General features: G+C 41.0%; 1 protein-coding gene across 3 annotated transcripts in view; it reads left to right on the top strand.

Annotated features, from left to right (window-relative positions):
• LOC309553636 (FYN-binding protein 1-like) overlaps positions 1-26,922 on the top strand; it is a 649,087-nt gene that overhangs the window by 467,936 nt on the left and 154,229 nt on the right. For all 3 annotated transcript variants that reach the window (XM_082254927.1, XM_082254926.1, XM_082254925.1), the window contains 2 exons: positions 5,520-5,583; positions 9,791-9,844. In XM_082254927.1, coding sequence (XP_082111053.1) covers positions 5,520-5,583; positions 9,791-9,844 — 118 coding nt within the window. The remainder of the gene's footprint in view (positions 1-5,519; positions 5,584-9,790; positions 9,845-26,922) is intronic.

Here is a 26,922-nt window from a genome sequence, read left to right as displayed (position 1 = left end):
TCTAAACGCAACACTTTTGGTTTTGCCCCCATTTTTCATGAGCTGAACTCAAAGATATAAGACTTTATAAAATTGCACATTTTAGAGTGGCCTTTTATTGTGCCCAGCCTAAGGCACACCTGTGCAATAATCATGCTGTCTAATCAGCATCTTGATATGCCACACCTGTGAGGTGGATGGATTATCTCGGCAAAGGAGAAGTGCTCACTAACACAGATGAAGGGCTCTTTCACACGGTCCGCCTCCGCAGGCGGATCCGTGTTGCTCAGCGGGGATCGATCTGCGATCCCCGCTGAGCCGGGCGGATGACAGCTCCGTCTCCGCTTGCAGAGCGGAGAGGGAGGTGTCTCAGCACCCGCTGCCCTCTATGGGGGATCGGAGGAGAGCGGACCGCTTGTCCGCTCTCATCAGATCCGCTCCGCTCCGATTACTGAACGGATGGAAAAATAGGGTTTCCATCCGTCCAGATTTCAGCACAGGATCGGATGCGGATGGCAGCTGGTGTCAGCGGAGGTGTCTCCGCTGACACCCGCTGCCCCATAGAGCTGCATGGAGGATCCGATCAGATCCGCCTAAAAAACTGACAGGCGGATCTGATTGGACCGCCCGTGTGAAAGAGCCCTTAGACAGACTTTTGAACAATATTTGGGAGAAATAGGCCTTTTGTATACATAGAAAAAGTCTTAGATCTTTAGGTTCAGCACATGAAAAATGGGGGCAAAAACAAAAGTGTTGCGTTTAAAATTTTGTTCAGTGTATATACAGTAAATATATATATATATATATATATATATATATATAGTAAGATTGGGTGAATAAACTCAAGCGGTAGCTGCATTTACAATGAGTTGCACCAGTCCAAAACTGTATTTTAGGGCACGGCAGACTACTTTTATTTAAAAGCAAGTCAAAGTTCATACAGATAGCTCTTCCCATGCAGGGGGTTCTCACCATAACTGCAAAGACATAGCATTCAGGCTCCTGGCTCTCTTGTGGCAGCTTTACTGCTACGAGTACCTCTGCAGGGTCTTCCTGACCATCGAACACCTTTTGGTATTCCTGACCATCAAAAGCACATCCCAGTGGTATGTGCAGATGCTGAACTTTAGCTCTGCATCTTTCCTTGCAGCTCCCTAGCTGCACTTGTCCCTCCTGGACTCTCTCTACAGCCTTCTGGCTGCTCTCGTCCCTCATGGACTTCCTCTCAGGCTTGGGCCTTCCTCTGCCCCAACCTGAACACCTTGATGCACAGCAGCATTTCACACGGCTCCCCTCAGACAAACTGACCTCCCTCAGGAGGGTGGGGCCCTGAGCTCTAACTCTGGCTCTATTATTAAGCCAGTACATACCTGAGCAATCTGGGCTTGCTCCTACCATAATCTGGCATAAACAACCAATTTACCAAGTAGCACGGGGTCATGTGCTACAAAAAAAAAAAAAATATATATATATATATATATATATATATATATATATATATATATATATATATATATATAGTATCTCACAAAAGTAAATACACCTGTCACATTTATGTAAATATTTTATTATATCTTTTCATGTGACAACACAGATGAAATGACACTTTGCTGCAATGTAAAGTAGTGAGTGTACAGCTTGTATAACAGTGTAAATTTGCTGTCCCCTCAAAATAACTCAACACACGGCCATTAATATCTAAACCGCTGGCAAGAAAAGTGATTATACCCCTAAGTGCACATGTCCAAATTAGCCACTTTTCCTCCCCGGTGTCATGTGACTCGTTAGTGTTACAAGATCTCAGGTGTGAATGGGGAGCAGGTGTGTTAAATTTGGTGTTATCGCTCTCACTCTCTCTTGCTGGTCACTGGAAGTTCAACATGGCACCTCATGGCAAAGAACTCTGAGGATCTGAAAAAACGAATTGTTGCTCTACATAAAGATGGCCTAGGCTATAAGAAGATTGCCAAGACCCTGAAACTGAGCTGCCAAGACCATACAGTGGTTTAACAGTAAAGGTTCCACTCAGAACAGGCTTCTCCATTTTTGACCAAAGAAGTTGAGTGCACGTGCTCAGCATCATATCCAGAGGTTGTCTTTGGGAAATAGACGTATGAGTTCTGCCAGCATTGCTAACGAGGTTGAAGACAAGCAGACTAAGGACATGGATTACTGGAAGAACCATGTCCTGTGGTCTGATGAGACCAAGATAAACTTATTTGGTTCAGATGGTGTCAAGCGTGTGTGGCGACAACCAGGTGAGGAGTACAAAGACAAGTGTGTCTTGCCTACAGTCAAGCATGGTGAGGGGAGTGTCATGGTCTGGGGCTGCAAGAGTGCTGCCGGAACTGGGGAGCTACAGTTCATTGAGGGAACCATGAATGCCAACATGTACTGTGACATACTGAAGCAGAGCATAATCCCCTCCCTTTGGAGACTGGGACACATGGCAGTATTCCAACATGACACCCCAAACACACCTTCAAGACCACCACTGCCTTGGTAAAGAAGCTAAGGGTAAAGGTGATGGACTGGCCAAGCATGTCTCCTGACCTAAACCCTATTGAGCATCTGTGGGGCATCCTTAAACTGAAGGTGGAGGAGCGCAAGGTCTCTAACATCCACCAGTTCCGTGATGTCGTCAGAGGAGTGGAAGAGGACTCCAGTGGCAACCTGTGAAGCTCTGGTGAACTCCATGCCCAGGACGTATAGGGCAGTACTGGAAAATAATGGTGGCCACACAAAATATTGACACTTTGGGCCCAGTTTGGACATTTCCACTTAGGGGTGTACTCAGTTTTGTTGCCAGCAGTTTAGACATTAATGGCTGTGTGTTGAGTTGTTTTGAGGGGACAGCAAATTTACACTGTTATACAAGCTGTACACTCACTACTTTACATTGTAGCAAAGTGTCATTTCTTCAGTGTTGTCACATGAAAAGATATAATAAAATATTTACAAAAATGTGAGGTGTACTCACTTTTGTGTGTGTATATATATATATATATATATATATATATATATATATATATATATATATATATATATATATATATATCAGTGGCGGCTGGTGCTCAAAATTTTTGGGGGGGGCGCAAAAAGAAAAATGTAATAGGTATTGCTTTGCGGCAAAAAACGCGGTAAAAAAATTGCGTGACTTTGAAGTCATGGTACAGGCATGGCACAGGTGATGGTATAGGCATGGCACAGGTGATGGTACAGGCATGGCACAGGTGATGATATAGGCATGGCACAGGCATGGCACAGGTGATGGTATAGGCATGGCACAGGTGATGGTATAGGCATGGCACAGGCATGGCACAGGTGACGGTATAGGCATGGCACAGGTGATGGTATAGGCATGGCACAGGCATTGCACAGGTGATGGTATAGGCATGGCACAGGCATGCACAGGTGATGGTATAGGCATGGCAAAGGTGATGGTACAGGCATGGCACAGGTGATGGTACAGGCATGGCACAGGTGATGGTATAGGCATGGCACAGGTGATAGTATAGGCATGGCACAGGTGATGGTACAGGCATGGCACAGGCATGGCACAGGTGATGGTATAGGCATGGCACAGGCATGGCACAGGTGATGGTATAGGCATGGCACAGGTGATGGTATAGGCATGGCACAGGCATGGCACAGGTGATGGTATAGGCATGGCACAGGCATGGCACAGGTGATGGTATAGGCATGGCACAGGTGATGGTATAGGCATGGCACAGGTGATGGTACAGGCATGGCACAGGTGATGGTATAGGCATGGCACAGGCATGGCACAGGTGATGGTATAGGCATGGCACAGGTGATGGTATAGGCATGGCACAGGTGATGGTATAGGCGGCATGGCACAGGTGATGGTATAGGCGGCATGGCACAGGTGATGGTATAGGCGGCATGGTACAGGTGATGGTATAGACAGCATGGTACAGGTGATGGTATAGGCATGGTACAGGTGAGAGCACAGGTCGGCTTCAATCACTTACCTGCTCTCCTCCTGGGCTGCCTGCGAGACGTCCATGGCGCTGCTCCTCTCCTCGAGTCCTCTTCTGACGGCGGCGGGATTCCGGGAACCGTCCACGGCACTGCTCGTCTCGTCCTCTTCAGTCTTCTGGTTTTCCGATCGGTCCGGGCGGAGGGAAGGAGATCGGGCGGTGACGGTGCGTGACTGACGCATGCACCGGCACTGCCCCCATTGCGACGTCAGCGGGGTCAGCAATCGGATGTCCTAGATGATGATTGGTCCAGGCTGGAGACTGGACCAATCACAGTCAGGATATCACGAAAGTGGGGGTGTCCTAGCGCTATGACCTGCACCCAGGTTATGCCCCCAGAAGGCAGCCAATCGGCACCTCTTCTGGGTCGTAAACCCCACCCCCCCCCCATAGCCACCACATAGGCCGGCGAACTTTATTGTTCTTTTTGTAATTTTTTTTTTTATCCTTTTTTTTATGGGGGGCGGCGCCCTGACGCCCCCTATGCACAGGCCGCCACTGATATATATATTATAAAAAGCACTACATTTTCACGGTTGTTATATTTTGTTATAATAGTTCAGTCATACTTCTCAAGGATAGGTGTGTGTATTACTACCGTATAACATCTTGTCTTGCTGTCAGAGTAAAAATGTCAGTCCACTGTCATTCTGTAAGTCTTATATGCTGTAGAGGCTGCCCTCTCTCATGCCTGTGCTCAAGGCTCAATAACTGACATTCAATAGAATGGTAACCATGTACAAAATTGTCAAGTTAAATTACAATTTCGTATACCTCCAGTATAATCTCGCCTCCAGCGATGTGACGTTCACAAGCTCTCTCTCTGATGACATGATGACAAACTCATCTAGTCTTCTTTTGAGTTTGGTATTTTCAGCCACCTTTATTGGCCTTCCTGGGATGATGTAACTCTTGCAGTATGTACGGGAGTTCATTCATCTTGGCACTGAATGTACACCGAGCTGTGTATGCACAGATCAGTGTATATTGTAAAGCAGTTTGCAAGCAATGTAAAGAACATTTTATTATAGAAAATAAATATTCTCTTGGTACTCTCTTTGGCAATAAAAAGCCTGCGTGATCGCAAGGGGTGGGTTTATAAAGTGGTCGGGCGGTAAAGTCTTGTTTTAACAAAGCCTTTATTTTATTTCATGTAATACTTTCAGCACCTTTATAAGATAGTTCTACTAGAGTCTGTTATCGGCACTGGGCTTAGGCAGGAGGAGCCCACACTTATGTTCTGCCATAAAGAGATTAAAATCATCTGACTCCAGTAATCCTGAGACATAAGTGTACTATTATAACAGCTTAACATTTGATATTTATAAAATTGCAAATGTGAATTGTTAAAAAAAAATTCTTACTCCCTTTTATAAAGTGATCCTGCAATAGCTAGAAATCTTGAACGCTACACTTATGGGCCTTTCAAAGTTTACCATCACTATTACTATTCTGTATCCTCTTTAAAAGTGTGTACATTGTTTATATCCATTACTTGTTAATAATTACATTTTTGTTATTTCTTCTGCATTACAGATGAAGTTTACGATGATACTGAGCTCATATCAAATACATTTCCTGCTATGCCAGCCAAAGCAAAGTACTGTTTTCCAAAATTCTTCTGTATAGTTACATGATTAGACCTATGGAGTTGACTTACTAAAACTGGACCAAAGGTCTTTTTTGTCAAAGCTTAATTGAACAAGCTGAAGTTAGAAGCTGATTGGCTGCCATGCACAACTGCACCAGATTTTGCACTCTGCAGTTTCAGTAAATCAAACCCAGTGTGAATTGTACTGTTTGTCACCTGTTTGGATTTTTTTTTTTAAAAAACATGTTTATTTAATAAGGCAAAGAGTAGTCTGAATAGTGTTGAATCCCAGAAAAACCAATTCAAAATCCTCTTTTAGAGCCCATTCAGACTAGCGCGACAGGAAGGATGTGCTGGAACTGGAAAGAGTCCAGAGAAGGGCAACAAAAATAATTAGGGGAATGGAGGACATCAGCTATGAGGAAAGACTACAAGCACTGAACTTATTCTCTCTGGAGAAGAGACGATTGAGGGGGGATATGATATCAATGTACAAATACTGCACTGACGACCCTAGCATAAGGAACAAACTATTCAGAGAAAGGGAATACAATAAGACACGAGGCCACTCACTAAAACTAGAGGAAAGGCGGTTTAACCTTAACCACTTTAATACCGGGCACTTCCCTCCCTTCCTGCCCAGGCCAATTTTCCCCTTTTAGCGATGTTGCAATTTGAATGACAATTGCGCGGTCATGTAACACTGTACCTACACCAAATTTATGTCATTTTCCCCCCACAAATAGAGCTTTCTTTTGGTGGTATTTGATCACCTGTGCGATTTTTACTTTTTGCTAAACAAATAAAAAAAGACCGAAAAGTTTGAAAAAAAAAAAGTTTTTTGTTTATGTTATACAATTTTGTAAATAAATACGTTTTTTCCTGCACTGATGAGCACTGATGAGACTGCACTGACAGGCACTGATGAGGAGGCACTGATGGGGTGGCACTGATGGGGTGGCACTGATGGGGTGGCACTGATGGGGTGGCACTGATAGGCGGCACTGATAGGCGGCACTGATATGCGGCACTGATAGGCACTGATATGCGGCACTGATAGGTAGCACAGATATGCAGCATTGGTGGTCACTGATAGGCGGCACTGCTGGGCACTGATAGGCGGCATTGATGGACACTGATAGGTGGCACTGACGGGCACTGATAGGTGGCACTGACGGGCACTAATGGGCACTGATAGGCGGCACTGGTGGGCACTGATGGGCACTGATGGGTGGCACTGACGGGCAGCACTGATGGGCACTGATGGGCACTGATAGGCGGCACTGGTGGGCAATAATGGGCACTGGTGGGCGACACTAAAGGATGGCAATGATGGGCACTTGTGGGCAGCACTGATAGGGAGGACACTGGTGGGCATCACTGATGGGGAGGGCAATGGGGGGCTCCCTGAGCCCTGATTGCCATCCCTGGTGGCCATAGTGGGCATCCCTGGGGTCATAGTGGGCATCCCTGGGGTCATAGTGGGCATCCCTGGGGTCATAGTGGGCATCCCTGGTGGATCTAGTGGCATCCCCCCCCCGAGGGTCTGCACTGGTAATCAATGATCTTACTCGTGCCTGTCAGGCACGAACTAAGGAAAGCCGATCAACGGCTGTTCCTATTTACTATGTGACCAGCCGTGATTGGACACGGCTGATCACATGGTAAAGAGCCTCCGTCAGAGGCTCTTTACCGAGATCGGAGATGCAGGGTGTCAGACTGACACCTCGCATCACCGATCGCCGCTCTGCGCGCCCCCGGGGGCGCCCAGAGCTGTGTTATCCTGCCGCCGTCATATGACGTCCGGTCAGAGTAACACAGCCACATTCCCGCCGTCAATTTGTAATAGGGCGGGCGGGAAGTGGTTAAAGTGCGTAAGGGGTTCTTCACTGTAAGAGCGGTAAGGATGTGGAATTCTCTTCCACAAGCAGTCGTAATAGCAGGAAGCATTGATAGTTTCAAAAAACTATTAGATGGGCACCTTAGAGACCACAACATACAGGGGTATACAATGTACGGGTAAAAGCAAACACACACACACATCATAGGTTGAACTACCACACTAACTATGTAACTATGTAACTATGTAAGACTTTGAGGGGCGACCTGTGAAGTCGCGTGCACCGCTGTGCACCGCGACTTCGGCGCGACTTGCAGAGACTTCACATAATGGAAGTCTATGCAAGTTGCTCCGAGGTCGCCCCAAATTAGTACAGGACCCTTTTTCTAAGTCGGAGCGACTTGTGTCACTCCTATTAGAACGGGTCCTGTGCTAATCAATGGACCGCGACATACCGCGACTTGTCAAGCTGACAAGTCGTCTGACAAGTCGCGCTAATGTGAATGGGCTCTTACTGCTCTGACCACTCTAAACTGGCAAAAAGTAGATTCCCTATCAGATTGCTAGAAGCTATTAAGGAATAGGTTCACCTTTTTTGAACATGTTACATGTTTTAGCTGTATTTAGGGTGAAAAACATAACATGTTCCAGTAGCTGCGGCCTCTCAGCCCCCCGTGACAGCAAGCAGGGAACTATTCTTGCCCGCTGTCACTTTTTGAAAAAAATGCGGCCATGTGGGTGGAACCATTCATTCACAGCTTCCTGCAGGAGTCTGGCATTGCACCTCTGATTCACTGATCAGGGGTGCAATGCTTTCCAGGCTGCTCAGGGAAAAAAATAATAAATGCTGATTTTTTTGCCTGCAGAAATATATGCATTTATTATTTTACCCAAAAGGTAAACTTATCCTTTTAAGACCTACACCAATAAATCATACATTGGGTACGGTATGAAAATTCCAAATGGTATATGTACTGTATGTATGTACATAGATTGGAAAATAATGCAAGGATCCCTTGTATTATTTACATTGGAGCCTATAAAATGGAAGAAATAGCTTTTATAAATGTACCGGGGCTGTGCAGAAATGTGTTCATTGCTTAGCTGCTGTAGCCCTGTAAATTTCAGTAAATGAATGTATAGCATAGCATTGAACTTCTCCTACTGTATGTGCTACCTGGTATCTGGTTTGCTAATATGTTATGAGAAGACATCTGTTCACACTGGACTTGCTTGCACACATTTGCAGCTCGCATTTGCAGCACATTCCCAAAGATTTAGCTAATGGGCTTTATTTATTAAACCTGGGTTCACACATATGCGATGCGGGAACCAACACGATTCTAGTGCATGTTCCCGCATTGCATCTCTCCCGCAGGCAGTTCACACTGCCCTCTGCGAACCCCTGTGGGTTTCAATACAAAGTTAATGACACCCCCAGATCAGTGCGCAGATCGCAGTGCGAACTGTGAATTCGGACAATAATCCAATTCCAGTGCGGGAAAAAAACTGCACCTTTTTCGTGCGAATCCAATGTGAGTTGTATGGCTGAATTTGCGTTTGCATCTGACATCGCATTTGTGTGAACCCAGGCCAGAGGAATAGAGTATGTTCAGTTTCAAAGTGCTTACTTCGGCAAACACAATCCAATCAAGCAACCAAAAATCCTTTTTTTTTAATTTAACTTTGTTCGCAATTAGATATACTTTGCCAAGTGACTTTTTACTTTGTTTTGCCCCTTTCAATAAGATGAGTGAAAATGAATTATGCAAAATCAAAATTCGCTTTGACATTTGGTTAGCTATAATACTGTTTATTATTATCAATTGTTATTTTTTAATATGACCTACTATCCTACTACTGTATTAATTCCAGCAATAGTTGCATGACATTTTTTAGAGTGGGTTTTCAGATGAAGATAGCATAAGACTTTGTCTGCTTAATGTGTGTTGAAAGGCCACTTGTAATTTTCATCAGATATCAGGCTTACAATGTAGGAGAACTTTTCGAAGACAGGAATAGAGCATTGTTACCCTAAAAAAGTATATATTCAAATGAAAGCCTTCATGATTGGATCACCGTGTATTATTTTGTTGAAAGCTTCAGATTGAAAAATTTTGAAAATTGGAACATTTTAATTGACATTAACGTTTTAAGCTTGTATGAAATTTTAGTAGCTAGTTTTATATATACTTTACCATTGCTTTTTTTGGAGTTTATGAATGCTTTTTTTATGGATTTTTATGGATTAAGTTTTATTTAGCAATTATTTCTATATATATATATATATATATATATATATATACAGTATACCTTCATTCTGTAGGTTTGATTTTAATAATCTATTTTTTTTTCTTCTTCTTTGTTAAAATGAAGATTTCAAAGTGGTTATACTACAAGACTGTTTGAACGAAAACCCAGACAAATCAGGTATAAACTGTGTTTAGCAATCAATTTATTTCTGTAATAATTCTCTCAAAGACTAACTTTAGTGGCACTAATTTTGAAAGAATGCTGATAACAACAAAAAATTGCTTTTTATAATTGCTTTTTCATACTGTAACATTCAATTGAACCACATGCAGTACTACAGTATTTGCAGAATAACACAAAAATTGTTTGTAAAAAATGTAACTTGTCAACAAGTCATGCTAGCTACAGAATTATGTTTTATCCAATGCAAACAAGAATATTTTTTACCAAGTTTCAATTATAACGCAGCATGTATACAGAGAAGCAAAATTTTGCTAAATTCACATAAAAATGTAAATTGTTATGTTCACAAGCTCTTTAATTTCCTTTGAACTTTTGGATAACATACATGATGTAAAATTTAGTTTATCTGATGTAAGTGTAGTCAGTTAATCTGAAAACTTCTGCACCTTGACATTAGAATATATTACATTTTAGCAAAGTTTTTTTGATGATTAGTGATCTTTATATACTATAGGTCTGTTATTGAAGTTAAAAACATGCAGGGATCATTCTATAATTTGGAAGAACAATACGTACATTGTTACATATTAAACAGAGTTGGAAAAAAACACAGGTACAGTACATCCATGTACATCATGTATGAGTATTTGAGCCTTGTAGGCATATACAGTACATACCCATGTATTATGTGCTGATTTAGGAAGACATCAACATGTTTTTTTAATTTTTCAACACTCTTAGCTGATACCACTATCTGGAAAAGGAAGTTCTGCATTTTTTACTGCTTTAACAGTAAAGAAACTTCTACAAAATGTCAAGTCATACCTCTTTTCCTCCAACCTCAAATTGTGGTCTCATGTACACAAATGGACCATATGTTAAACAACTTTCTTCCATCACTACAGTCACCAATTACATATAATTTGTAGATAGCAAGTGCCTTCTCTCTAAAGAGAACAAGCATAATATTCTTAGTCATCCCTCATAGCTGAGGTCTTTTAGTCCTCTTAATAATTTTGTCGCCATACGCTGAACTTATTCTAATTCAAGGACATCCTTTTGATGGGTAACCACTGCATACTCAAGGTGAGACTGAACCAATATTTTTTAAAGGGGTAAAATTATAATTTTATGCATTGAATATATAACCTTTCTAATGCATGAAATTGTTCTTCTTCATTAGCCGTGGTCTGGCACTTATTTTTATTGCCAAATTGTCATCTACCTGAACCCCCAAGTCTATTTCCACGACTAATTCCCCCAGTGTAACGCCCCCAAATAAATATTTTGTATGCGCATTTTTAGTTTTTTTTTTTTTTTTTTTCATTAATAAACCCCATCTGCCAAGTAGATGCCAATCCCCTTATTCTTTAAAGGTTTTCTGTAATGTTGTTACATCCTGAGCTGACATTATTTATTTGCATAATTTGCTGTCATCAGCAAATACTAAAACTGAACTCACAATTCCATCTTCAATATCATTTATACCGTAAACAAATTAAACTGGAGTAGTCCCAAAACATAACCCTGGCCTGCACCATTCATAATTAAAGACTGGGGTCATCAACCCATTGATTACAAACTACCTGTCAACTGTGGGCAGGTGATGAGTATATTATGATCCTTCCTTGTCTACCCCAGGAACCTGGACAAGAGTGGAGGTGGCATTGAATAAAACTGATCCCCTTTCTTTCGGCAGCAGCTAGAAGCCTGCTTTTCCTCCTCTCTCTTTAAACTGCTGTTGGAGGAAAGAGGATTGCTTCCAGTAAATGCCCTCTTGCCACCCCTCCTGTCTTCTTCTGCTACATGACCCCCCCCCCCTGCCCCCGTGTGCTTTCCTACCCTCCTCTCCTCTCCTGGCGTCTGCTGCAGGAAATTGGGGGAAAGGGCCGATACATATGTCATTTATATACATATATATATATATATACAGATATTCCTGTTCATGCATTCTGTGCAGCTTAGGCAGTCCTCAATCTCATTTCTGCGTCTCAAAAGTGATATATCAAGGGTCTGTTTTGACCCCTGATATTATACCAAAGTCCCCCAACAATTTGCAAAAATGTATAAAAGATACAATTGTAAAAAATTATAAAAAATAAAAAACTACTGACACCATCCACTGCCCTACTGACATCCTCCACTGCTCTATTGACTGACACCATCCACTGCCCTACTGTTAATATCCTCTGCTCTACTGACACCATCCACTGCTCTACTGACCCTGTCTACTTTTAAGGTAAGGTAAGTTTATATTTTTACAGTGACATTTCTTTTATTATATTTTATAAAATGTGCTTAATATTTAGTTAGGCCTTGCTAGTTAAAAAAAAAGGGCGCCAAAACCCAGTGATCTTTGATCTTTCGTATTGCTCAGGTAAATCTCCACCTATCAAAGGAGGTACCCTTGCCCTAGACCTTTCAGAATCAGAATAATTTATCACACCTCTCTGTACCCTTTCCTAAATCCACATACATCCAATAGGTCTAAGTTTGTGGATGAAGAATTTGTAGAAGACAGTGTCAAATGCTTTTGCAAAATTTTAATAAATTATATCTACCTCTATCCAAATTATTCTCCTTTTCATAGACTGTTGATTGGACTTTCAGGAGTGTTTTTTCATAAACCCATGTTGCTTCTTACTTATAATACTGTTTTGTATCAAATCCTTTACATACTATTGATGTTAGGCTGACTGGTCTGCAGTTACCTGGTATATCTTTAGATCCTTTTTTGAATATTGATAGCACATTTTCTTTACACCAGTTTCAGATATCTAGTTTCTAGTTTCAGATATCTGCAAAATACTTCACTATCGGTATTGCCATTCCTATTTGTTCTATTAAATATGTATTTTTCATGTAAAAAAGCTGACGAAAAAGTCTTTACCACATATGCCTTCTTGTCATTTGTGACCAGATGTCTACATTCATTCTTCTTTAGACCTACATGTCCTGTCCTCACTTTTTTGCTGGTAAAAATGAAAGAATTCTACAAACTTTTTTTTTATTTCCATAGCAATATGTTTTTAATAGTCTATTTTAGCTGCTGTAGCTGCTTTCTAATTTCTTATTGCATTCTCTATATCCCCTAAATGCCAAATATGTACCTTCTGTTTTATACTCTATTTGCTTTGTAAGACTAGAATTGAGCCTCATAGGTTCTACTTTTGTTCTCCCATGTTTTTGCTTAATGGGATGCACTATTGAATGCTATTGTTTCATAAATCCTTAAAACACTCCTACTTCTCCTCTGTGCATTTTGGTGAGAATATTTGGTCCTATTTAGTCTTACCTAGTAAATAGCGCAGCTTACTGAAATTGAATTATTGAAAGGTTAGAGTTATTTTGGTACCTAACTGTCTTTTGTTACATCAAACATAAGTACCGTTTGATCAGATGCTTACTTCGTCCCTAATTTGCATGTCCATAATGAGTTTTGTATTGTTTAATTTTAGTAAATCCAACAGAGGATCAATTCTAGTTGAGGCTTTTATCATTTGTTCCACAAACTTGTCCTGCTATTGTATATATTGAAGAACTGGTAAGCCTTAGTTAAATGTGCAGTACCTTTTATCTAGTCAATATCTGCTTTTTCCGATAGCTGAAGTCCATCATAATGATAACATGATCCTGTTTCTTTGGTAATTTTATCTGAGAAAGTAGATTAATCTCTTCCTGTTCTTTAATGTTAGAGGACTTGTAACACACCCACATAATTTTATTTTTTGGAGCCCTTGTATAAAGCTTCAACCATAAGTACTCAACACTTATTGTCCATATCGTCTCTCTCTCTCACTTGCGTTTAGATTGTTCCTTACACATAGACATACCCCACCACCTTTTCTGGAACAAAATGCATCCTTTGATAAAAGCAGCCCAGTCCTGTAAGCAGTTTCTACAGGTCTTTGATACTCCCATGAAGTTAAACTCCTCCTCCAACAACAGAAGTTCTATCGCATCCATTTGTTTGACCGATTTCTAGTATTTGCGTACATGCCTCTTCATTTTGTAGAATTCTATTGTTTCTTGTGTTGCAGTTTAAATTTGCAACACTTCCAGCCTTGAAATAATATAATGTGTTTTCCCCACTGAGTTTTTGTTCCCTTCCGATCCACCCATCTACATGTCCTGTACCTGCATTGGCTCTTGTTTACTCTACACCTGCTGCCTCTCTGGTGGCACTCTTGGTACAGAAAGTATTTAATAAAATGATAGCTTAGAGGTCCTTTTCTTCAGCTTGTTGCTGAAGTCCCTAAAATAGTTTTTTAGGACACTCCAACTAATGTTGCTGTTTGTACCAATATGTACTGTGAAAGCTGTAATTCCCCCCAGCCACACCCAACATTTTGTCCATACAGGGAAGTTTTTTGAGATTCTTTCCTTGGTCCATCATGAAGCATCCTCTACCCATCATGTCCCCCTCCTGCAAAATAAGTCCTTCTGGTTCTTGAACTATGTCTACCCTGCCACTGGATCAGATAAGTGCTGTTTTCTCTGCTCTCATCCAACACTATGGTTAAGGTTTATGGTTTGAACTCCAATAGAAAGAGGCATCTGGCACTCAGGGAGTTTAGACAGTAGGGAGCTGATGTTATAATGGTCCAGGAGACCCAATTAGACAAGAGGAGCTCCTTCCTGTTCATATCCAAGTACTACCCATGGGCTTATCAAGTTTCAAATCCTTGTAAAAGGGCTGGCATTGCTATACTTTTTTTTAGCACGGCTCCCCATTTACCTGTTCTGAATCTTACATAGATCTATGGGGCCATTTCATTATCCTCTGAGGTGCTTGGCAGACACAAGCAGTTACCTTTTATACTTTATATGCCCCGAATGTCCGACAAATTAATTTCTTGACTAGAGTCTCCACCCGTCTTTTTCATTCAGACCATGAATACCTGATTGTGGGAGGAGATTTAAATCTATCCCACACTGCTGCTCTCGATCGCCATGTGGCGGAACCCCGGGAATCGCAATCCCAAATTTGCAGGGATTCTCAGCTCTTTAGCCAACTCTCTAAAAGTACGCTCTTTTTGATACCTAGTGGGTTTCTCACCCCCAAGATGTCATTCATTCTTTTGAGGAATTTTATAAAAACCTATGTAATGACCCCGATATTCCTCATGACCCTTCCTCCCAGGATCTAATGGACGGCATGCATCAATACCTTGAACAAAGTGGTGTTTTCCAACTCCAGTCCACTGACCTCTTATCCCCCAATGCACCTATTACTATGGAGGAAATCAAACTGAATATCAAATCTTTACCTGCCTATAAGGTCTCCCATATGAGTAGTATAAAACTTTCCTTCCTGTGCTACTCCCCTATATGTGCCGTCTTTATAACGCTTTTCTTCAGGACACTCCTATCCCCGCAGACATGCAGAGATCTTTCATCACCTTGATTCCAAAACCAGAAAAAGACCCCTCCTTGTGTGCTAGTTACAGGCCCATAGCCCTATTTAATTCAGATTTTAAAATCCTCACTAAACCTCTTTCTGTCAGACTGAACACTGTTCTCCTGTCCCGAATCTACAAAGACCAGGTGTGTTTTGTTCCCTTTCACCAGGCTGGAGACAATACTAGGAAGGTCATAGACCTAATTGATGTGGCGAACCGGGAGGGCTTGGCATTCCTGATACTCTGTTTGGACACGGAAAAGGACTTAGATTGCCTTGATTGGCCCTTCCTATTTGCTACATTATGTCATATTGAATTTAAGGGGGCCTTCTTGCAAGTAATTAAACATCTATATTGCAACCCAACCTTTCAGATGCAAAAACCTTATGCCCTCTCCTCCTCATTCCAAGTAACCAATGGCACCCAACAGAGCTGCCCGCTTTCCCCTTTATTATTTGCAATATGTGTCAAAGCCCTAGCTGCATCTATCCGTAGAAATCCCGACATTCGGGGCATATCGGTCAAAGGGAGGGGATTTAAAATCTCACTGATAGCGAACGACATTATCCTTACCCTGACCCACCCTAGGACTTCCCTACCAAATCTGCATGCTGAACAACACCACTATGGAGCCCTCTCGGGATACAAAATAAACATGTCTAAGTCAGAGGCCTTCCCCGTTAACATCTCTGGGGATGAAATTGGACACTTAGCATCTTGTTTCCCTTACTCTTGGAAATCCACCACCCTACAATATTTGGGTGTTTACATTACCCCAACTTTTGCTACACTGTATAATGAAAACTTTCCCCCACTTTATCAGCAGATCAGATAAACAATACAGCAGTGGAAGAACCATCATATCTCCCTACCTGGATGTATCGCTTCGATTAAGATGTCCATTCTCCCCAAGCTTCTGTACCTCTTCAAAACACTACCTATCCCTGTTCCTCCTGCACACATTAAAAAATTGCAAGCAGATCTTCTGCAGTTTGTTTGGAACTACAATCGGCATAGAATACCCCACTTGGTACTTATGGCCTCGCGAACAGATGGCGGTCTAGCGTTTCCTAACCTTAAAAATTACTACCAAGCAGCCCAATTACGCACAGTTGCCTCTTGGTATACTCAGCGCTACAATAAATGGACTGAAATTTAAAAACTTTGACTAGCACCTATACACTCTAATAATCTTTTGTGGAATGCGAACGTGAAGGTAGATCCAAGCCGACTGCTAAGGTCCATGTCCCAGCTTAGGACGATTTGGCTTGCATTATCCCTCCAATACTCCCTTGGGTCTGAAGCATCACTCTTGACTTCTTCCTCTATAACCCCCAACGTGCCAGACAGCCTTACGTTTCCGATGTCCTCTCCTATTCCATTTGGTAGACCCCAAGTCTCGTAAATTATTGCCATTTAATGAACTTCAGAATAAATCTGATCTGCTTCACCAGGTGTTTTATGGATATCTGCAGATTCGCCTCTATGCTCAAACCATAACTCTGCAAATCTCCTCTCTATCTTCCTTTGAACGTTTGATCCTGAAAGGCACCGCACCGAGAAGTCTGATCTCCCACATTTACCAGATACTGAATTCCTATTTCATTCAGGATCAAGGTAAACACTCCTACATGCTCCGATGGGAGAGGGTGAAGAAATTCCACTCAAGACGTGGCAGGCAACCTGGTCTCAGGCAGCTAAAAGTTCCCTATGTACCCTCTATAAGGAAATTACTTATAAAATTCTCTACTTTTGGTACCTGACACTGGATGTGCTCCACGCCATCTATCCTACTAGCTCTGACCGCTGTTGACATTGCTACAAGGTTAAAAGAACCTGGGCGCTGCCTTATAGCCCTCAATTGCAAAAAGCGTTCTCCCCCTGATGCTTTGTATGGCAGGTTCAAGGATGTGGAGCTGATGGAGAAACTGACCGCTAGAATACAGGACAGAATGGAAATTCACAACCGTGTTTTAAAACTATGGCATCTTCAGGAGGACCCGCCCTGGAACCCCTTCTCCCCTCTTTCCCTTCCTTCTCTCTGGCGAGCTGTTGTGATGGCCCCTACTTCTCCCTTCTTCTTCTCTTTTCCCTTTCTCTATAGTTCTTTTTATTTAATCCTTTTCTTTTATGTTCTTCTCTTAACAAAGATATCTGGCACTATATATCCCTAGCGGTTTATGGGAGGGAGGATGAGAGATAGAGAGGAACCCGTTAATCAGACTCTTCATTTCTTCTTTCTCTTTTCCTTTCTCTCTGAGACTTCTTATATTCATGTATGATGGTAGCCATTGTTGTGGCTGTTTCAACTGTTTTTACTGTATTTTTGCTATCCCTTAAAAACATGTACTTACTTATTTTTTCAAATGTCTTTTTTTTTTTTTCTTAATAAAAAAAATTATCACTAAAATTATTTAAAAAAAAAGTATATATTATACCAAAGATTTAATATGGAACACATTTCAAAGTAGTTTGGCACTTTATCCTTAGGCATGCAGTATACAACAAAGTAAAGTAATTTATAGCCCAGTACCAGAAATGAGGCTTATTCAAATGTGTAAATGATACATTAACCCTATACATGTGTAGCCTGGTCACACGGCTGGTATTGTTCAAACTGTTATTCGTTATTAAAGTTCTGCAAAGACAGTGACTTTGGAATTATGGGAGGAGCCAGGACCATAGACTGCTGTCTAAGGAGACTGTTCTCCCAGGGAGCAATGTGACTCGCAGAGCCTGCTGGGAGTGTCTATATAAAGGGGGGGCGGGATCCAATTTCGCTCTCTTGCCTCGAGGACAGCGTTCTGTAAAGAAGGGACAGAGCTGACACGGATCGCAGAGGAGTAGGCCGGAGGCCTAGTGGCGGACACGTGTGAGTACGTGGAGGAGTCTCGGTAGTGTGACCGAGCGGAAGGTCATCTGACAGGCTGAGGGAGACGCTGAGCAGAGCAGGGCCTGGTGGCAGTGGAGAGCGGAGTTCCCGGTTGGGGTGAGAGACATCCAGTATCTACATCTGCACAAATCACAGACTTAGGCTGAGTCAGGGCAGGACTGCCAAACTGTTTGCTTAAGAAGGCTATATGGAAATATAGATATACCTACTGGACACTGCAGTCATATATATAGTGAGAGGTGTGTGAACTAGGCCTTAAGCCCTCTGTCCAGTCCCAGGCTGTTAGTCTGTTGAGACACATCGACATCTGTTTTACACTAGTTTCTGTGGATTACAATTATTGACTACTTTGGGGATCACAGTTCATCATTATCATCACCTTTATTGAAATACAGTTACTTTCCTTGGATTGTTGGGGATTCCTTACTGGTAAAGACTAGTGAGGCCTCACTCTTCAGGAGACTATTACAGTTCAGTATAAAGGGGGCCCCCGTTAGTACACAGAGTGCACTCTGATAGTACTTTGTAGATCTAGTATTGTTAAACTGTTTATTCTACATTAATCATTAAGTGTAGTCATTCTTTATCTGTGGTCACTCTCGCAGTATACTTAACCACATAACTAACGCCCACCGCAGTTTTACTGCGCAGGCAGCCGCTCCTGGGCAAAGCGACGTTATACTACGTCGCTCGCTCAGGAGACTCTAGGGGGCGAGCGCACGCTGCCGGCGGCGCGCTCCCACCCCCTTCTTGTTAGCTGGGGAGCCAGTGCGTGTGACCGGCGGCTCCGATGGCTGCCGGCCACTCGCGATCTCCCGCAGCTGAGAGAGAAAGACAGACGGCTGATGTAAACACAACCATCTGTCATTCTCCCTGAAGTGATCACAGAGGCTATGTGATCCTGCTATATGGGATTGCATGTCTCTGTGATTACTTCACAAGCCACGCCCCTTGACAGTTAGAATCACGCCCCTAGGGACACATTTAACCCCTTGATCACACATACTGTTAACCCCTTCCCGGGCAGTGTCATTTTTACAGTAACAGTGCATATTTTAAGCACTGATTACTGTAGTAATGTCACTGGTACCCCCAAAAGTGTAAAAAATGTCAGTTAGGGGTCCGATATGTCCGCCGCAATGTCGCAGTCCCGTGAAAAAAAATTGCAGATCGCCGCCATTACTAGTATGAAACAAAAAAAACAATAAAAATGACATTTTGTCACTGCCAGTCCTCAACATGAGAACAAAAGGGGATATATGAATGTTCCATATGTAACAAGGTAGAAATAAAGTGCTCATATACGTAGTTCTGTCTTCTCAGGGCATAGACAGGGGAGTCAAGGTGGATTAATAATTAAGGTCAATAGACAGATAAAAATTAATTTAAAGCATAACTAAAGAAAAAACTTTTGATACCTTGATTCCAAAATAAATAATAAATACAACAATATATAGAGAGTACACTTTACTTGAGAATATTACTTAAGAACATGCTGGTTCCAACATGTATTCCTAAAACCTGTTAGTTGAAAGATTTGTGTAATTTTCCATGTTGCCCAGTATTTAATTTTTTTTTTTTTTACGATAGCACAGGCTTCTAATGGCAGTGCCCAGTTTCCTATGCCTTTTTTAACAGTAGTATACCGATTAGTCCTAAAAATGACAGGGATCTACTAACAGGTTTTGGTTGCCAAAGACTGAACAAATTTGCTGCTACATCCCAACTTCACAAATTTCAAAAGGGATTTGACAAACTCACTGCAAATCCAACCTGGGATGATTTTTCCATCCCTAATACTGAAGTGTTTATCCTTTTTATTTTTGGATAGAGTAGGGAAAGCCTAAATCCTCTGTATACTTAAGTTTTTCTTGGTGTCAGTTATCCAATTGGGGAGATTTATCACTCTATTGTTTTTTGACCATTGTTATCGAGAAAGAAAGGGAGTAGAAATCCACAAATTTATTCTTGTCCCCAGAGCAAGAGGTAAGGGGGATTTTTAGACCCATGAATGGAGATACAAAGGGTACAGCTCTCTCTAGTGATTATACACCTGTGGTACAGCACAAGCTCAGCATCGTGAATGTATCCTCAGTATCCTGAAAGGGCAGGACTTCTCTGTCTTGTACTGCACTGCTGGATGAACACTGAAGAGTCTGTGTAATAGCGGCTCCCCAGATCCTGGGTATTCACCCCAACTAAGATGTTTGCAGTGTCCACCCAAACCCTTTCCTTTCTTTTTGACAGGCCTTCCCTTTACTGAGATGTCTGTTGTGTCTCCCAGAGGGCTACATTGTTAAGGGAATTATAATAAAACTATTTTTTTTTTCATTCTAACTACGCCAGTTCATTTACTTTCACTTTTGGCCTATTCCTGTAATTTCTGCTGCCATTTTGGAAGGGGTGGCTTTACATTTTGCTACAGTAAGTGCATAGGGCTTGCTGTGGCATGGCTATACTGGTGGGATATTTCTCTGCTGCCCCACATTTCCTTTAAACAATATGAGGATGCAGCAGGTCTGTGGCTCTAACACTGCTAGTGGCATGTACTTTCCACTTCTCTCTCTGTAGGTATCTATAAAGCCTGGCAAGCTAGTGCCTTTCCACGGGTCAATGATCTGTCTGTTGTACCACTCTGGTGCAAAATTTCTTACCTCCAGACCATGCCTGTAACTCTACTTTCTGTTGCAGGCTGACAATGCTCATCGGCCAATTCTTGATTAAAAGCAGTGTTACAACTTGTCATGTGGCTAACTCTCAACTGCTGCCTCTCAATGAGAAGCAGTTTTACAGCTTGCCATGTGATCTCCCTTAGTTGGCCATCGGGCTATGTATTAGGTCTAAGCATGCCCAGCCAGCTGAAGGAAGTTTAATGTCAGGCTGATAATTCTGTTTCTAATTTAAGAGACAGTGGCTTAGCACTGTCTACCTGCAACAATAAGTGCTGTTACTGGATCTCCAGTTAACAAACTTTGCAACAGACTTGCAAAAAATGTTTAAAAACTATATACAGTGAGGCATTATGAAAAAGCATACTAAAAATAGGTTTGGGGTTTACAGAAATGTTCAGGTTAACGAACCCTTCCATTATGGGTTTCCATAGGCCTAGACATTCTGATAGTTTTTTCTTGGATCATCAACAGTTTGATGATCTTCTGTCTAAAGAAGCAGTCTAACCATTTTGTTTCCAACCTTTAGTGGTTTTCCACCACGTATCCCTCCTTTAAGAAGGTATCTAGTCCATCTTTGGTGAGTCCAATAGTGTGTCACTTTAACAAGGTGAGGGTGATTCTGGATGACCTCGTTTGCACAATTTTCTCCACTGCTGGCTCTGTTTCATGGTGGAGATGAGAAACAGGGATATATAGAATTTTCCTGCGAAATGTTCTGCTTCTTCAGGTACAGAACATTTGGATGCAAGTTAGGTCCTTATGAGGGTGCTCAGTTCCACACCAGTTATCTACAGAGGGACATATTGTCAATGTGGGACATATCTCCTATCTCCATGCAAATGGAGGTTAGCCCTTTACCACAAACAAAATCATATACAGTATATAGTTACATAGTTAGGTACATAATTTAGTCACGTAGTTAGTCTGGCTGAAAAAAGAAATAAGTTCATCAGGTTTAACCAATGGAAGAAAAAACCAATAGAAGTAAAAAAAAAATTATTAAATCCCATACACACAATCCTATACCCACAGTTGATCCATAGGAAGGCAAAAAGCCCGGATAAAGCATGATCCAATTTGCTCCAGCAGGGGAAAAATGTTCCCCAAGAGGCAATCCGATATTCTCTGGATCAACTTTATCTATAAATATGAGTATCCATTTATATTATGTCTACCTAGGAAAGAATCCAGACCTTTTTTAAAACCTATATAGTATACAGAGGAGAAACGGGGCTTTCCCGGTGCTAGACTACCCCACTCAGTATAAATATACTGAGTGGGGTAGTCTGTACACTATATACCATTTCTTGGGGTGTTGGTGCTTGAAATGATTGGTTAGGATGACTTTATACCACCTTTTTTAAAACCATCTACTAAGCTAGCCAGAACCAGCTCTTGATGGAGTCTATTACACATTTTTACAGCACTTACTGTAAAGAAGCCTTTCTGTTTTTGGAGATTAAATCTCTTTTCCTCCAGACATAAAGAGTGCCCCCTTGTCCTCTGTGATGACCTTAAAGCAAATAACTCTACACCAAGTTCACTATATGGACTACTTATGCATTTCTACATGGTGATCATATCCCCCCCCCCCCCCCTTAATCTCCTCTTCTCAAGAGAGAATAAATTCAGTTCAGCCAATCATTTCTCATTTTTAAGCTTATACCAAACCCCCAGATCCTTCACCACCATTGACTCCACTAGCTGTTCTCCTCCTAGTATGTAAGATACATGCTTGTTTTTAGCCTCCAAGTGCATAATTTTACATTTATCAACATTAAACATTAAACCTAATTTTCCACACGGTTGTTCAATTAAACAGTGCATTGAGGTCGGCTTATACGAGACCTCCTGTAAGATTGTTATTCCACTGAATAGGTTGCATAGGCTTGGTGTCACCTGCAAAGACTGAAATGCTACTTTTAATCTCAGACCCTATATCATTTATAAATATATTAAAAAGTAAGGGTCCCAACACTGAACCTTGGGATACACCACTGACAACCTTAGACCATTTGAAGTATTGGTCATTAACCACTGCTAATGTTTCACTTATCCTGTGCTTAGTCACAACCACAAATTTAGTCATAATAACCATAAACTGAGGTTATGACTAAGCACAAGATGTGTGAAACATGTTAACCTTCCATTCATTCCTGCATCTGTCTACATTACAATATAGAAGTTTTTATTGGTTTCCCGTTGCAGTGTGAGGCTGCCTATTTAATTTTTCCTTATAGCTTTACTTACCTCCTGATAAAAAGAAATCAGATTTGTTTGACAACTTCTTTCTTTAAGGAATCCATGCTATATTTTGCTTAAAGTATTTTTTCCTAGCAAGAACACATCTATGGTGGTCTTTTAATAAACTCTCTGACTATAGAAGGTAAACTAACAGGTCTGTAGTTACTTGGTAAAGACTTTGATCCATTTTTTAAATATAGGTACCGCCTTGGCCTTGTGCCAATCCAGTGGTACTATGCCAGTCATTAAAGAGTCCCCAAAAATTGTACACAGTCGCTTTGAAATTGTATTGTTTAATTAATTTATGACACATGGGTGTATGCCATCTGGTCCAGGTGCTTTATTCACCTTTATACTGTCTAAATATTTCTGGACCATATCTATTTTGAGCCATTTTATTTTGTAAAGGGCCTACACGCTCAGACCTGACCTTTTTAATATTAATATATTTGAAGAATTTTTTGGAATTTGTCCTACATTCATTTGCAATCAGTTGTTTGTTTAGAATTTTTGCGGCCTTGATTTTGTTTTAACATATTCTGTTTTATTCTTTTTAACATTTAAACAATGATAGTGTTCCTTCATATATGCTGTGATGGCTTTGATCACCATTGGTCCTTTCAGCCAGGACCTTTAAGCTTCTTTGCTGGAATAGCCTCCTCATAGATGTAAGCATGTAAGCCTGTCTGACTGGGGGGGGGGGGGGGTTGTCTGGTGCAGGAATTTTGAGTGATGGAGCAATCAAGTTCTTTTGGTCATCCACATACCAGGGGTGGAGAACTTGGCAGGCAGACTTTTGAGTCATCAGAGCCTCAATCTAGAATAATGGGCCCTCCAACAGGAAGTGTTTTATTAGAACTGTCAATGGCAGGGAATGTCAGATGTGAATCTGATGGCATCCTATCACAGTCATAAAATTCTGAGCAGATACTCAATCTGGTCTTGATATGTGTTTCTACCAATGGCGATTCTCTGCCTTTGCTGAGGGAGATGACTTAACATTCTTAGCCTGGTACTCCAACCTATTTTATCTGGTCCCAAACCTGCTTCTTTTATGAGTAGACATTGTAACTCAAAGTCCTATTTTGCACGTGCCTCTCAGTCAGTGGCTGAAATTGCATGGCTATTCAAGCCTGATCCCTGAAGTGATGATTGCTACCATGCTACTAGCTTGTAAGCTCTTTTTTTTCTCAGAGTGAACACTCAAAAATGAAAAGCCTTCTTCAGGTAGTGTAAGCCTTTTAGACTTAATCTCCAGACCTTTTCTGTTCTGATATAAGGAAAACGAATTTACTTACGAACATTCCTCAGGAAATCCACTGGTGTATGGCGAGCTTTACATGATGAAAGTTAAGATAAGACTAAATATACATTGCAGTTCCATTTGTATAGATAAGTTCCTTGCCCCAAAAGTTAAAATATAGTAAAAAAAAACAGTAAAAAAAAAAGAAAAATGTAAACATGTAAAGGAAATCTCTTCTAAAATGTTAGCCGCTTGGATTCCATGCTGATCAAATGGCACTGAACTGGAACACATGGTAAAATAGTAAGAGAAATGTTTTATACCTTTATAACACATAAAACTTTCTCTTTTATTTTTTTAAGTGCCACTTTTCACATGTATTATCACACAACATATATAGCTTGAGAAAATGGAACTCAATTCTATACTTGAATAATAAATCACAAATTGATTAATAGGTCCATGTGACACTAATACAGGTGCAGGTACCTTATTTGTTAAAGAAAGTTTGTATTTTATGAGCATAATTCAATTATCACTAAGTAAGATCTCAAGAAAACACTATGCTCCAAAATTTATTCCTTTGGGAGATATAATTAAATATCCAAATAAATATATCACAATTAAATTCTGCCACCAATTAAACTCAGGAATTGAACTACAAACATTTGCCCTACCATACAAGTCTCCCTGTCACTTTAAGCCCAAATCTAGGCACAGTAAACTTACCAGCATTCATACCTTGAATTATTGCTCTTATGTAGAGCCCTTTTTGGAACAAAATGAAAAATCTCAGCTTAACCACTTGCCGCAAAATCACGTACCTGTACGTCATTTTGCTCAAGTGGTTGCTCAAGGTGATGCCTGCAGCTGCCATTTTTTACAACCGACAGCTGGTTTTCTTGTAATAACTGATGCCGCTAAGCAGCCACTCGGCTGTTATTACAAGCAGCGGAAGGGCACGTCCCCCTTCCTCATGCCGCCTTCCACCGATCCGCCCGGGTCTCCCCGACTGGCCGGGGACCCGAACAAAACTGGAATCGATGTAGAAACCCAGAAGCAACGCCACAACAAGGTTACTCGGCAGTCAACGCGCCAGGTTAAAAAAAATCCACAGTATTCAAAGAACGCCAATCTTGAATACTTTCAAGTGCAGAGGAGGGGTTTGGGGTCTTTTAGACCCCAGATCCCTCCATACAGAGTACCTGTCACTGCCTATTACTGAATGACTCACTGCTGCTATTTGCTGGATGATCAGCTGTTCATGTTTTGTCCTAGGCTTTTTTGACCATTATAATCTATGGTCCTGTTTATCTGGTAAGAGTTGTATGTCAAGAAGGTGTTTCTGGTGGCGTTTCTCTTTAATGGTCTACATTGCACTTTAGTGGATGGATTGATATATTCACTTTTGGAATGTTCACCAACATGGACTTTCACAATTTATTTGCTTAACAATGTATATGCGCCGATTATTTGCACATTGACTATTTATCTTGGATTTATGTCTGCTATGTTTTTTGTTTGCACAATTGCACTTTAAAATGTTTCCCCCTTCTTTACTTTAGCGTTGTTTTTGAATTGTTTTGTAATGTTCAGTAACTGATATCACATTTAACTGGCTGCTGCTATTTTCATTATATACAACGGAGCACGTATTTTTTTTTTTTTTTTTTTAAATATTAAAAATAAAAAAATAAAATATATAAAAAAAAGTTTGTAAAGCACCCCATCCCTAAATGCTCACCTGCCAAAGCAACTGCATACGTAAGTCACTCCCGCAAATGTAAACAGTGTTCAAACCACACATGTGAGATATCATCGTGATCATTAGAGTGAGAGCAAAAATTACAGTGCAAGACCTCCTCTGTAACTCTAAACAGGTAATTGTTAAAAATGTTTAAAGCGTCACCGATGGAGATTTTTAAGTACCGCACCTTTTAAGTACTCACTTTTGTTGTCAGCGGTTTAGAGATTAATGGCTGTGTTGAGTTATTTTGAGGGGACAGCAAATTTACACTGTTATACAAGCTGTACACTCACTACTTCATATTGTAGCAAAGTATAATTTCTTCAGTGTTGTCACATGAAAAGATATAATAAAATATTTACAAAAATGTGAGGGGTGTACTCACTTTTGTGAGATACTGTATGTAACGATGTATATATTGTAATCATATCCCCTCTTAAGCACTACTTCTCCAGGGCAAATAACCAATCAATATAATTGATCCTCATAGCTGAGATCCTCCATCCCCACTGTTCATTTTGTTCCCCATTGCTGAACTCTCTCTAATTCAACAATGTATTTTCTGAGGATTGGTGACCAAAACTAAACTGCATTTTTAAGATGAGGCCTAACCAGTGTTTTGTAAAGGGGTAGACTTATTGATTCACTGTCTCTCGGAAACGTATTCTCTTTTTAATGTATAGGAGTTGTTTGCTAGTTTTGTGAGTTGAGGTTTGGCATTGAATGTTACTGCCAAGTCCGTGATCTACAAACAAATGACAAACACATTTTTGGGTGTGTCGAAAAAATACACAATCAGTTATTTTAAAAAATTCTCAATTGCTGTACTACATAGTTGTGTACTAAAGCAAAATGGATCCGAGGGTGTTTC

Source organism: Pelophylax lessonae (genome assembly GCF_965119305.1).
Source record: "Pelophylax lessonae genome assembly, chromosome: 1".
Classification (NCBI taxonomy): domain Eukaryota; kingdom Metazoa; phylum Chordata; class Amphibia; order Anura; family Ranidae; genus Pelophylax; species Pelophylax lessonae.
The sequence above is the reverse complement of the archived record's forward strand: the minus strand, read 5'-3'. Positions and strand labels throughout refer to the sequence as shown.